Here is a 13,503-nt window from a genome sequence, read left to right as displayed (position 1 = left end):
AAGTCAATGGCAGAACTCACACTAACCTCACTAATGCAAATTCAGTACTCTTTAATCCGTACTTTTCAACTAATTGCACAGTCCACGAGGAAGACTAAACTTATATACTATAAACTAATAGCAAAAAGACCGATTATGTTAGCTCACCTGAATGGAGGTCTGATCCCCGTTACTAATGTTTAAATCTTCAGTAACTAGAATAGGATCCTTTATCTCACAAGTTTGCTCGCTACTCAGAGTATTTGAATAGTTTGATTTGGGAAAGTTGGACTGGCTCTTTCTGGAGTCCGTGGTGAGAGAAACCTCATGTGAGTAGGAGTGAAGAAAAGCTCTGACTCCATCGAGCCCCACAAACTGCGAGACGGGAACTCCACTGAAAGTCACACTCGAGGAGTCAAACAGCTGCGAGTTTCTCCACCGGCGGAGCCTCAGGGCCAGTAACACTATGATAAAGGTAAAGAACAAGCAGGAAACGGAAGCCACAGCGATCACCAAATACAAGGTGAGGCTGGACTGGGGGTCTGCAGGAGCTGAGAGGCTGCTTAAATCGGAGAGGATTTCGGGGATGCTGTCAGCCACCACCACCGTGACAGTGACCGTGGCAGAGAGAGGGGGCTGCCCGTTGTCCTTCACTAAAACCACCAGACTTTGCTTGAGCGCATCTTTGTCTACAAAGTAGCGCGCTGTCCTGATCTCGCCGCTGTGGAGTCCCACAGAGAAGAGCCCCGGCTCTGTAGCCTTCAGCAGCTGGTAGGAGAGCCAGGCGTTCTGCCCGGAGTCTGCATCCACCGCCACCACCTTAGTGACCAGGTAACCCGGCTCGGAGGAGCGAGGGGCCAACTCCACTCCCGTGGAGCCATCGGTGGGAAAGGAGGGGTGTAAGATTTGCGGGGTGTTGTCATTCTGATCCAGTATAAAGAGAGTGACGGAGACATTACTGCTGAGAGGTGGGGAACCCCCATCCTGAGCCTGCACTTGGAACCGAATCTCCCGGAACTGTTCGTAATCGAAGGAGCGCAAAGCGTAGACAGCCCCAGTCTCGGAGTTGATGGAGATGGAGGATAGCCGAGCTTCATTTATATGTCCTTCATTAATAGAGTAGGTGACTCGGGCGTTCTCCTCCAAGTCGGAATCATTCGCTTTCAGGGAACAAACGGAAGCTCCTCTGGGATTGTTCTCTGTGATGTACAAAGTGTAGGATGGCTGGTTGAAGATAGGAGCGTTGTCGTTTATGTCTGAAAGCTGTAGTAAAATTGTTGCTGTTGATGATAAAGGAGGGATCCCTCGGTCTGTGGCTGTGATAGTTACACTGTAATTCGAGACCCGCTCCCTGTCCAGTGATGTGTCAGTCACCAAACTATAGTAATTGCCAAATGACTTCTGTAACCGGAATGGAAGGTTGGCTGGTATGGAGCACGTGACCTCACCATTCTGTCCGGAATCTCCGTCTTGCAAATTTAATATCGAGATTACTGTTCCGGGGGGAGAATCTTCAGAGACTGAGTTGAACAGGGAAGTGATTGCAATTTTCGGGGTATTATCATTGACATCAATAACCGTTATCAGAACTTTGCACCTGGCGGAGAGATCTCCAATATCCTTTGCCTCCACTTCCATTTCATATAATGCAGCTTCCTCGTAGTCCAGGTCACCTATCGTTGATATTTCTCCTGTCCTAGGGTGAAGCTGGAATATCTGAGACGCCTTTTCTGTAATTTTTCTAAATGAAAAGGTCACCTCAGAATTCTGTCCCTCATCCCAGTCAGTGGCGTGTATTGTAATTATCAAGGACCCTGGAGGCGCGTTTTCCAAAACAGCCACTTTATAGACCGGCTGAGTAAAAAGCGGTGCATTGTCATTGGCATCCACAACCACAACACGGATCTGAGCAATGGCAGATCTGACTGGATCTCCCCCGTCAGCTGCTGTGAGAGTTAATTTATGGACAGTCTGCGTTTCCCGGTCCAGAGACTTTTCCAGCACTAGTTCCGCATATGTAACACCATCAGATCCAGTTTGCACATCCAGAGAAAAGTGTTTGTTATTGCTCAGTTGATAGCTCTGGATGGAATTAATTCCCACATCTGGATCCTGCGCCTCCTGCAGGGAAACCCGGGTCCCCACAGCTGTAATCTCACTAATTTTTAACTCTAGCTCATTCGCTTGGAAGGTGGGAGCATTGTCATTAATATCTGTGATTTCAACTTCAACTGCGAAAAGCTTCACTTTATCCTCAATAAGAACCTCAAAAATTAAGAGACACTTCTCGATCCGGCCACATATCTGTTCTCTGTCTATCCTTTCTGTGGTGATTAAATGGCCGCTCTTAAGATTCAAAGCAAAATATTGAGTCCTACCTGTGGAAACAATGCGGACTCCGTGGTGTGTTAGCTCCTTTATATCCAGTCCCAGATCCTTTGCGATATTCCCCACAATGGAGCCTTTCTGCATTTCCTCGGGAATCGAATAGCGAATTTGCCCAGAAACCGCCTCCCAAACAGTAGCCAACATAAAATAGAACTGGACTCTCTTTTTGCAGACCCGGAACCTTTGTGTATCTGCCATTTCTCTTCTGATGGGTATGGAACTCCGATTCCCGGGTCACGGCTGAGAGTATTTTCGCTTATCTTTAATCCTTTGTTTCCGCAGCCACTGATGTTTTAACCAAGGCTGTTTTATATAAAATTCCTGCAGCCGTGTTCCCTTTACAATCTCTCTGAGTGAGTGTAATCTCTCAGTGTTTTGCACTGTGTAACTGCGGGGCTGGGCTGGCTGGATCTCTCATCTCGTTTCTCCACCTGATAGGTCAACAGCGGCGCTCAGAGTCTCAACCAATAACTGCAGACAATGATTTAAAATCCGCCTTTTAATCTGTTAATTTAAATCTCTAGCGCTATGTATACCGAGTGGTGTTTATATTAGAAATAAACTCATATGAGTTTTCGATTACGTTGTTTTAATGAGGACAGTTCCTTATCCATTTTACATAAAGATCACGGTGCTATTGAAATACTGATGTGCCATTTAGCTTTATACCTAGAGTGCGCAGTCACAGTTTTCTTTGTCAGAATGAAGCAAGTCTATTGGTGTCAGGGACTCACAAAGATATACAAATATGAAAACACCAAGTGTTGTACACATTTCCTGTGAATTATTCAGAGCCTCCTATAGTTTCCTTACTCCCCTTCAAATAGAGATTTGAAGAACCATGATATCACAGGCACGTTATTGTTGCACGTTAAGGGATATTTGTAATTGTAACATTGTATTTCCATCTTATTGTCAATAAAACCTGTTATTTTCAACCCGTGAGAACAGAATACCTGAGATATATAATTGTGTATAATGGGAATAGCTGACGGTCCCTTTCAAATTAAAAAGCAACAGAGGGTCCTGTGGCACCTTTAAGACTAACAGAAGTATTGGGAGCATAAGCTTTCCTGGGTAAGACCCTCCCTTCTTCAGATGCAAGTAATGGAAATTTCCATTACTTGCATCTGAAGAAGGGAGGTTCTTACCCAGGAAAGCTTATGCTCCCAATACTTCTGTTAGTCTTAAAGGTGCCACAGGACCCTCTGTTGCTTTTTACAGATTCAGACTAACACGGCTACCCCTCTGATACCTTTCAAATTAATATCTCTTACATGCTGTATTATACCACTAAGCAAAGATAAATGGTATTCCCAATGTTTGCTCCTTTTCGGTGACCTAACAGATATCCCGAGCGGTTTTGTTTTCTACATGTTAATGCAGAATTAGATGTTCATCTTCAGAGAGTGATACAGACAGGGAAGGATACTAAGAGGGCGTTAAATCCGAGAAATGAAAAACTATCTCAGTGTATGATGGACTATAGAATCCTCATGTAGAGGTGACCATATTCGGTCCTTTTCTCATCATTCCTCTTTAGCTACCATAACTTTTATGCTGGAGGAAATGCGGTTTTTTAATTGACTTAGATATGTCCTAATCAATTAGTTTAAAAAAACTTTGCAAATTAATAGATCACGATTCTTCAGAAGTCATAATAAATTAGTTGGTTGATCACAAATGATTAAATTTAACACCGCATTCTGTTACACGCTTTGATTTTAAATGGTATTGATGTTCCCTAATGATTAAGAACGTTAACTCATTGTGAAATTGAATGGAAAAATGACTCATTTAATAATTATTTGAATAAGTATCTCCTTAAATGTCCGAAAAGTCTCATTAGAAGACGATATTAGAAGAATTGGAATATATTTACAGCATGCCATAAATTCCAGGCAGGTAAATTATGGCTGGAAAATTTAACTCATTGATGCACAGTCACATCGCAGTCAAAATCAAAACCCTGCCAAAACACAAACACGCAATTCTCCCCATGGAAAGATGATAAGAAAGAGGTGACAGATACTTAATGCACTATTGGAAGTTGGTCTGATACTGCACAGATAAGGGAAAGATACGAATCTATATAGCATAGAATAGAACAAACAAGTTTTGCTTCTACAAATCTACCACTAAACAGCAGGTGCCGACAATCCTTTGGTACTAAAACTTGGAGCACCTGATAACAGCAATTGCACACAAGGGAAAAAAGAATTACTCTGAAAAGATCGCAATATAAACGACTCTATAAATTTCATAAATATCACACCACAATGTGCTCACTTAAAAATCAAAGTGTAGACTTCACCTCGAATATGTCAGTGAAAAAATTCACCGGTGGAAGCCTTCGGGTGTCAAATGTTGAGCCCTCTAAACCAAAATTACTGCTTAAAATTAAAATCGCAGCGTTGTCATTACAAAAGATATTCTCGGCTGTATTACTCTGCCCATTAGTTATCAGAAAGTTTAATTCATTCTTCCCAGCGTCCTTAGCACAACACAGTTTATAAGAATATGGCAAAATCCCATCATCGCAGTTTGGTAGAAATCGGGGATCTGCCATGATGGAATAAAGATTAGAACTGATTTATTGAATAACAGGGGAATTCTTTGATCTTCGGAATTTCATGATTAAAGCCACTGAAACTGTTACTAGGGGGTGAAAGCAGATTAGCGCTACAGCCAGGACCCAGTAAATTAAATAACGCATTAATGCAAAAACTCACCTTGAGAAGAGTTTCGGACGCGGATTTGGGTGCTTCAGAACCAGAATTATTCACAACTAAAATCCCAGAGTTGTCATTGCAAAGGATATTCTCAGCTGTAATGTTCTGGTCGCTACTTTTAAGCAAGTTAAATCCATTTTGCCCACAGTCTGTAGCCAAACACAAATTATAGGAATACGACAAAGTCCCGTTTTCGTAATCTGGTAGGAATCTGGGATCAGCCTTGGAATAAAGCGCAGGCCTGACATACTGAATAGAGGAGCTTTTTGAACTTCTAACTTTCATGGCTATCGCCACTATAATTGTAATTAGAAATAAAAATGAGATGAAGGCTAAAGCCAACACCAAGTAAAACTGTAAATCAGACTGAGGTGCCGAGTCACCCGATTGGTCACTCATTTCCGGAAGAGCCTCTTGGAAGTTCTCAGCAAACACCAGGTTGAGAGTCACTGTGGCAGAGAGAGGCGGCTGCCCGTTATCCTTCACCAGGGTGACCAGCCTGTGCTTCACAGCATCTCTCTCCGCAAAGGCGCGGGCTGTCCGGATCTCCCCGGTATGCAGCCCCATGCTGAAAAGCGTCGGTTCCGTGGCCTGGAGCAGATGGTAGGAGAGCCAGGCATTGTGTCCTGAGTCAGCATCCACCGCCACCACCTTAGTCACCAGATAACCTGCCTCGGCCGAGCGAGGGACCATCTCGAACAAGGCGGAGCCATCGGCTCCCAGGGAAGGGTACAAGATGCGAGGGGCGTTATCATTCTGATCCAGAATAAACACCCTGACGGTGACATTGCTGCTGAGAGGCGGGGACCCGCCATCTCGGGCCTTCACTTGCACTTCAAACTCCCGGAATTGCTCGTAGTCGAAGGAGCGCTGGGCATAGATAGCTCCGGTCTGGGAGTTAATGGAGATGTAGGAGGAGAGAGGCAGCTCCTCGAGGTTGCTGCTCAAGATGGAGTAAGTGAGTCGGGCGTTCCGGTCCAGATCCCGGTCTGAGGCTGCTACACTGAAAATAGAGGCCCCCGAGGGATTGTTCTCTGGCACATAGGCGCTGTAGAAAGGTTTTTGAAAGACAGGGGCGTTGTCATTGATATCCGAGATCTGCAACAGGATGGTTTTCTGGGTGGAGAGGGGGGGAGAGCCTTTGTCTGTGGCTGTGATTGTGATATTGTACTCCGAAGTTCTCTCCCTGTCCAGCGTGCTGTCTGTGAGGAGCTTGTAGTAATTAATAGAAGATGATATTATTTTAAAAGGCAAGTTGTGTTGAATACTACAACTAAGTTCTCCATTTTGTCCGGCATCTGGATCAAGAGCTTTGATCAGAACTATCACTGTTCCTGGCGGTGAGTCTTCGGAAAAAGGACTGGATACTGATAAAATCGTCACTTCCGGGGCGTTGTCGTTCTCATCCAGTACTTCTATATGAACTTTGCAGTGATCGGTCAGCCCACCTCCATCCCTGGCTTCCAATTCCATGATGTATTCATTTTTCTCTTCAAAATCCAGGATCGCTGTATTTGTAATTTCTCCATTCTCAGGGTCCAAATGGAATAATTTGCGGGTGTTTTCCGGTATGCTGTCGAAAAAGTATGATATATGGCCATTTAAACCTTCGTCTTTGTCACTGGCTTTCACTTGAAACACTAAGGAGCCCTTTGGTAGATTTTCCCTCAGGCTGACTTTGTAGATCTGTTCAGTGAATACAGGGGGGTTGTCATTGGCGTCAGTAATTTTAATCCTAACTTTAGCTGTCCCAGATCTGACTGGATCTCCCCCATCCAGAGCCGTCAGGATTAACTGGTGGGAACTTTCCTCCTCCCGATCCAAAGACTTTTCTAAGACTAATTCTGCTTGCTTTTTGCCATCTGGGCTCTCTTTCACTGCCAGTGTAAAGGAGGGGTTTTTATTGAGTTGGTAATTCTGCAGTGAGTTGATCCCAGAATCCGGATCTTGCGCAGATTCTAGTCGAAATCTCGCACCCGGCAGTGCTGATTCGCTGATTTCTAGATCAATGTCACTCTTTATGAACCACGGGGCATTATCATTAATGTCCTGGATTGCGACATTCACGAGGTAAATATTTAAAGGATTTTTAACCACCGTTTCGAATGCCAGGACACAAAGGGGTGTCTCCCCGCATATCTCCTCCCGGTCTATCCTGTCATTCACATACAGGTTGCCATTTTCCCCATTCACACTGAAGTATTGCTTTTCCGAACTGACACGGAGCTTCCGCTGCGGCAGTTCTCTGACATCCAACCCCAAATCCTTAGCGAGATTCCCCACAAGGGAACCTTTGGACATTTCCTCAGGAATCGAATAACGAATCTGCTCCGAGACGGCCCGGCAGAACAAAGAGAATAAGAAAGGAAACAACAGTACCTGCCGTGTGACTGCCCATTCGGTCTGTATGTGTCCGGTTTCCATCTCACTCGCTTGCACTTATGCTCTTTTCGTTTCTCTTTTATTCCGTTTAGATCCTGTAGTTAAAATCCAGCCTGTATTGTAAATATTCCCAGCGATGAAAATAAAATAAAATCCCTTTATTACTCCAGTTGTGCATCCGAGTCCCGATAGAAGGTTTCTCTGAGCATCGAGGCTGTGTGCGCTTTTGTCTCCGCTCTGCGCTATGTGATTGAGCAATCACACTGCAGCCGGCTCCAATGGATCTCCGGCTGCAGCTCCGCGCCTTATTGGCCAACAGCGGCACTCTGAGTCTCTGCCGGAGAACTGCAGCTCGAATGATATGATAAAAGCCAGGACGTAGGTACAGAGAGGGCAATGGAAATTCGTTTGGATCAATGCATTCCCTCGTCCATCCTTAGGTAGAAAAATATATAACGCACACACAAAAAGAATTTAGGAAAGCTGAATGGTATGGTTTCCATTTTGTCTGCTTTTTGTGTAGTTTGTATGTTCTGTCACCAAAGTGGCTTGATTTTAACAAAAAGCGCAATGAAATTGTTTCAGAGTAACAGCCGTGTTAGTCTGTATCCGCAAAAAGAAGAACAGGAGTACTTGTGGCACCTTAGAGACTAACAAATTTATTAGAGCATAAGCTTTCGTGGACTACAGCCCACTTCTTCGGATGAAATTGTTATTATTACAAAATTTCCCTATCCAGAATCAGGGCCCTGGCACAACACAATTATTTCTCTTCAGAACTTCCTTCAAAAATAAAATATCTTTTCAGTCATCTTTCCGTGTAAACGGCCTAATTCTGGTCTGGTGGATTTCGTGGGATTTATGGTACTTTGATGTAAAGAGAGCACAGGATTGTCAAGATCTAATAACACCTATCTGAAACTAAACAAGTAAACATAATATATACGTAACTGAGGAGATTGAAGCTTCATTCAAAAAGGTTTCTCGGAGTTGTTATAAGACCCTCTGTAAACTGATCCTTCCTTCCAACAAACAACTGTAGTTCCCTTTAAAAATACTGTATATGTTACGCTACACTGTTTGAATTGTAGTAACGTCGAAAAGCCCCAATGAAGATCGAGATCTAATTGTGTGTAAACAAAAAAGTACACATCACGCTTGCCTGGATGATTTGCTATGTTACTTGAACCTGAGTCATGAATTAAGGCTCAACAAACAAACAAACAAACAAACAACAACAAAAAACCTACCCTAATGAAGAGGGAAAGGAAGTAGAGGGTCATAAGGAAAGTGGAATCACTCTAATACAAGGTAATAATGCGTGATGGATCAAAAAAGACGATGGGTTTTACAATAAATAAATAAATAATATTTCCGGCTCCTAAAACACATCAACCTGGTTAAAAAGAAAAATAAGAAAAGAAGCAAACTCACTTGAACAAATTTCTTCTCACCATCGCCATTCTTTAAATCTCCCGATATTGACACAGAATCATTTATCTCACAGGTCTGCTGACTGGTCAGAGTATTTGAATAGTTTGATTTGGGAAAGTTGAATTGGCTCTTTCTGGAGTCCGTGGTTAGAGAAACCTCATGTGAGTAGGAGTGAAGAAAAGCTCTGACTCCATCGAGCCCCACAAACTGCGAGACGGGAACTCCACTGAAAGTCACACTCGAGGAGTCAAACAGCTGCGAGTTTCTCCACCTGCGGAGCCTCAGGGCCAGTAACACTATGATAAAGATAAAGAACAAGCAGGAAACGGAAGCCACAGCGATCACCAAATACAAGGTGAGGCTGGACTGGGGGTCTGTAGGAGCTGAGAGGCTGCTTAAATCGGAGAGGATGTCGGGGATGCTGTCAGCCATCACCACCGTGACAGTGGCCGTGGCAGAGAGAGGGGGCTGCCCGTTGTCCTTCACTAAAACCACCAGACTTTGCTTGAGCGCATCTTTGTCGAGAAAGTAGCGCGCTGTCCTGATCTCGCCGCTGTGGAGTCCCACAGAAAAGAGCCCCGGCTCTGTAGCCTTCAGCAGCTGGTAGGAGAGCCAGGCGTTCTGCCCGGAGTCTGCATCCACCGCCACCACCTTAGTGACCAGGTAACCCGGCTCGGAGGAGCGAGGGGCCAACTCCACTCCCGTGGAGCCATCGGTGGGAAAGGAGGGATGTAAGATGTGCGGGCTGTTGTCATTCTGATCCAGGATAAAGAGAGTGACGGAGACATTACTGCTGAGAGGTGGGGAACCCCCATCCTGAGCCTGCACTTGGAACCGAATCTCCCGGAACTGTTCGTAATCGAAGGAGCGCAGAGCGTAGAGAGCCCCAGTCTCGGAGTTAATGGAGATGTAGGAGGAGAGCGGAGATTCCTGGATCTGACCCTCGGTAACAGAGTAGGTGACTCGGGCGTTCTCCCCACAGTCAGGATCATTCGCTTTCGGGAAAGAAACGGAAGTTCCTCTGGGATTGTTCTCTGTGATGTACAAAGTGTAGGATGTCTGGTTGAAAATAGGAGCGTTGTCGTTTATGTCTGAAAGATGTACTAAAATAGTTGTTGTTGATGATAAAGGAGGAGTCCCTCGGTCTGTGGCTGTGGTACTTATATTGTAATCGGAGACCCGCTCCCTGTCCAATGCTCTGTCACTCACCAAACTGTAATAATTGTCAAATGATTTCTGTAACCTGAATGGCAGGTTGGGTGGTATAGAACATATGACAACACCATTCTCTCCAGAATCCAGATCATGTAAATTTATAAAGGCGATTACAGTTCCCGGTGGGCTGTCTTCGCTCACAGAGTTGGTGAGTGAGGTGACTGTAATTTGAGGCTCATTATCATTAACATCAATCACAGTAACCAGGACTTTAGATCTGGCCGAGAGGTCTCCAACGTCTTTGGCTTGAATCTCCATTTCATATAATGCAGCTTCCTCATAGTCCAGGTTTCCCACAGTTGATATTTCTCCCGTTTTAGAATCCACCTGGAATATCTGAGACGCTTTGTCTTTCATCTTCCGGAGTGAATATGTGACCTCCGAATTTATCGCTTCGTCGGGATCTGTGGCGTTTACTGTCAGCAGCAGAGACCCGACGGGTACATTTTCCAAAACACTCACTTTATAGACAGGCTGACTGAAAACTGGTGCATTGTCATTTGCGTCAAGGACGATAACACGGATCTGCGCAGTGCCGTGCCTGACTGGATCTCCCCCGTCAGTGGCTGTGAGGATTAGATCGTGAACAGCTTGTTCTTCCCGGTCTAGAGAATTTTCCAGCACCAGTTCGGCATATTTGTCCCCGTCAGCTCCCGTTTGCACATCCAGAGAGAAGTGTTTGTTACTGCTGAGATAATAGCCCTGCACAGAATTGGTTCCCACATCTGCATCCTGCGCCCCCTCAAGAGAATATCGGGTTCCCACAGCGGCTAACTCACTGATTCTAAATTCCAATTCATCTTCCTGGAAGCGGGGCGCATTGTCATTAATATCAGTGATTTCAACTTCAACTGGGAAAAGTTTAGCTTTATCCTTAACGAGAACCTCAAAATGTAACAGACATTTCTCCATTTGGCCACAGATCTGCTCTCTGTCAATCCTTTCTGTGGGGCATAAATAACCGCTTTTAACATTCAAAGCAAAATACTGAGTCCTACCTCTGGAAACAATGCGGACACCGCGGTCTGAAAACTCCTTTGTATCGAGCCCTAGATCCTGAACGATATTCCCCACGAAAGAGCCTTTCTGCATTTCCTCCGGAATGGAATAGCGAATGTGCCCAGAAACTGCCTCCCAAACGGTAAAAAATACAAAGCAGAACAGGACTCGCCAGTTGCAGTCCCGGAGCCTTTTTATATCCGTCATGTCTACCACTGGAAATAGATGCCTTAGAGTCCGAGTGTCAGAACAGTATATAAAAACTAGTAAACATAAAAATCCCGCTCTTCAATCAGTAGTTCGTGGATCAAGAGCTTTCCCAGGGGGGTTAGTGCAGCTATGCTGTACTGTGTATTCTGGCTTGAGTGCCTGGTCTGCCTGTTGTGCGATCTGTTACAGCGGGGCGGGGCTGGCTGGATCTCTCGCATTTGTCTCCCTGATTGGTGAACAGCGACGCTCAGAGTCTCAACCAATAACTGCAGCAGTTTAGATACATAATTTTAAACGCATTTCCCCCCAATATATGCGTTAGCTAATTTCTCCAGCATATTTAGTCTCCTAATGTATATTATATATTAATTAGGGCTGTCATTAATCACAATTAACTGAGGTGATTAACCGCCAAAATTAATCACGATTAATAACAATTTTAATTGCACTGTTAAACAATAGAATACAAATTGACATTTATTAAATATTTTGGATGTTTTTCTACATTTTCATATATATTCTGTGTTGTAATTGAAATCAAAGTGTATATTATTTTTATTACAAATATTTGGACTGTAAAATGATAAACAAAAATAGTATTTTTAAATTCACCTCATACAAGTAGTGTTGTGCAATCTCTGTTGTGGAAGTGCAATTTACAAATGTAGATTTTTTGTTACATATCTGCACTCAAAACCAAAACAATGTAAAACTTCAGAGCCTACAAGTTCACTCAGTCCTACTTCTTGTTCAGCCAATGCCTAAGAGAAACAAGTTTGTTTACATTTATGGGAGATAATGCTGCCCGCTTCTTATTTACAATGTCACCTGAAAGTGAGAACAGGCAATGTTATTTGTTTTCGTATGCCCCATCATGCTTAGGCCACCATTCCAGAGGACATGCTTCCATGCTGATGACACTTGTTACAAAATGCATTATTTAAATTTGTGACTGAACTCCTTGGGGGAGAATTGTATGTCCCCTGCTCTGTTTTACCGGCATTCTGCCATATATTTAATATTATAGCAGTTTCAAATGATGATCCAGCATATGTTATTCATTTTAAGAACACTTTCACTGCAGATTTCACAAAAGGCAAAGAAGATACCAATGTGAGATTTCTAAAGATAGCTATGGCACTGGACCCAAGGTTTAAGAATCTGAAGTGCCCTTCGAATTCTGAGAGGGGCGGGGTGTGGAGCATTCTTTCAGAAGTCTTAAAAGAGCAACACTCCAATGCAAAAAATACCCCAAAGCACCAAAAATGAAAATCAATCTTCTGCTGGTGGCATCTGACTCAGATAATGAAAATGAACATGCTTCAGTCTGTACTGCTTTGGATTCTAATGGAGCAGAACCCATCCTCAGCGTGGACGCATGTCCTGTGGAATGGTGGTTGAAGCATGAAGGGACATATGAATCTTTAGCACATCTGGGATGTAAATATCTACAAGAATGCCACGGGAATGCCTGTTCTCACTTTCAGGTGACATTGTAAACAAGAAGAGGGCAGCATTATCTCCTGCAAATGTAAACAAACTTCTTTGTCTGAGTGACTGGCTGAACAAGAAGTAGGACTGAATGGACTTGTAGGCTCTAAAGTTTTACATTATTTTATTTTTGAATGCAGAGTTTTTTACATAATTCTATGTTTGTAAATTCAACTTTCATGATAAAAAGTTGATTTGAAAAATACTATTTATTTTGTTTTTTACAGTGCAAATACTTGTATTCAAAAATAAATATAAAGCGAGCACTGTACACTTTGTATTCTGTTTTGTAATTGAAATCAATATATTTGAAAATGTAGAAAACATCCAAAAATATTTAAATAGTATTCTATTATTGTTTAACTGTTCAATTAATTACACAATTAATCACAATTAGTTTTTTATATCACATGATTAATCAGGATTATTTTTAATTGCGTGAGAGCCCTAATATTAATGAAACAAATCTAGATGCAAAATGCATATTATCTTATGCTAGATATATTGTAAAGCTTAACTCTTCCCTTTAATCCACTAGTCACATAATCTGTGGCAAATGGAACACAACCTCTGCTTAATTTCCTCATTTTAAAATGACGCACAGATTTATTTTTTGCATAATAAATTAAAGTAATCCTGTATTTATATCACATTGTAATAAACAAGAAGACTA

At 43.1% G+C, this 13,503-nt stretch overlaps 2 protein-coding genes across 2 annotated transcripts in view; both read right to left on the bottom strand.

The window, feature by feature from the left end:
* LOC128841919 (protocadherin gamma-B5-like) overlaps positions 1-11,436 on the bottom strand; it is a 226,322-nt gene extending 214,886 nt beyond the window's left edge. The window contains exons 1-2 of the mRNA XM_054037440.1: positions 8,912-11,436; positions 5,100-7,537 (exon numbers count right to left, since the gene is read on the bottom strand). Of these exons, the coding sequence (XP_053893415.1) occupies positions 5,100-7,537; positions 8,912-11,336 (4,863 nt within the window). The 5' untranslated portion in view covers positions 11,337-11,436. The remainder of the gene's footprint in view (positions 1-5,099; positions 7,538-8,911) is intronic.
* On the bottom strand, positions 139-3,047 carry LOC128841809 (protocadherin gamma-A12-like). The gene has a single exon (XM_054037248.1). The coding sequence runs from the start codon at positions 2,563-2,565 to the stop codon at positions 139-141; it is 2,427 nt and encodes an 808-aa protein (XP_053893223.1). The 5' UTR covers positions 2,566-3,047.
* Positions 11,437-13,503: the final 2,067 nt, after the last annotated feature.

This window comes from Malaclemys terrapin, chromosome 8 (genome assembly GCF_027887155.1).
Source record: "Malaclemys terrapin pileata isolate rMalTer1 chromosome 8, rMalTer1.hap1, whole genome shotgun sequence".
Taxonomy (NCBI): domain Eukaryota; kingdom Metazoa; phylum Chordata; order Testudines; family Emydidae; genus Malaclemys; species Malaclemys terrapin.
The sequence above is the reverse complement of the archived record's forward strand: the minus strand, read 5'-3'. Positions and strand labels throughout refer to the sequence as shown.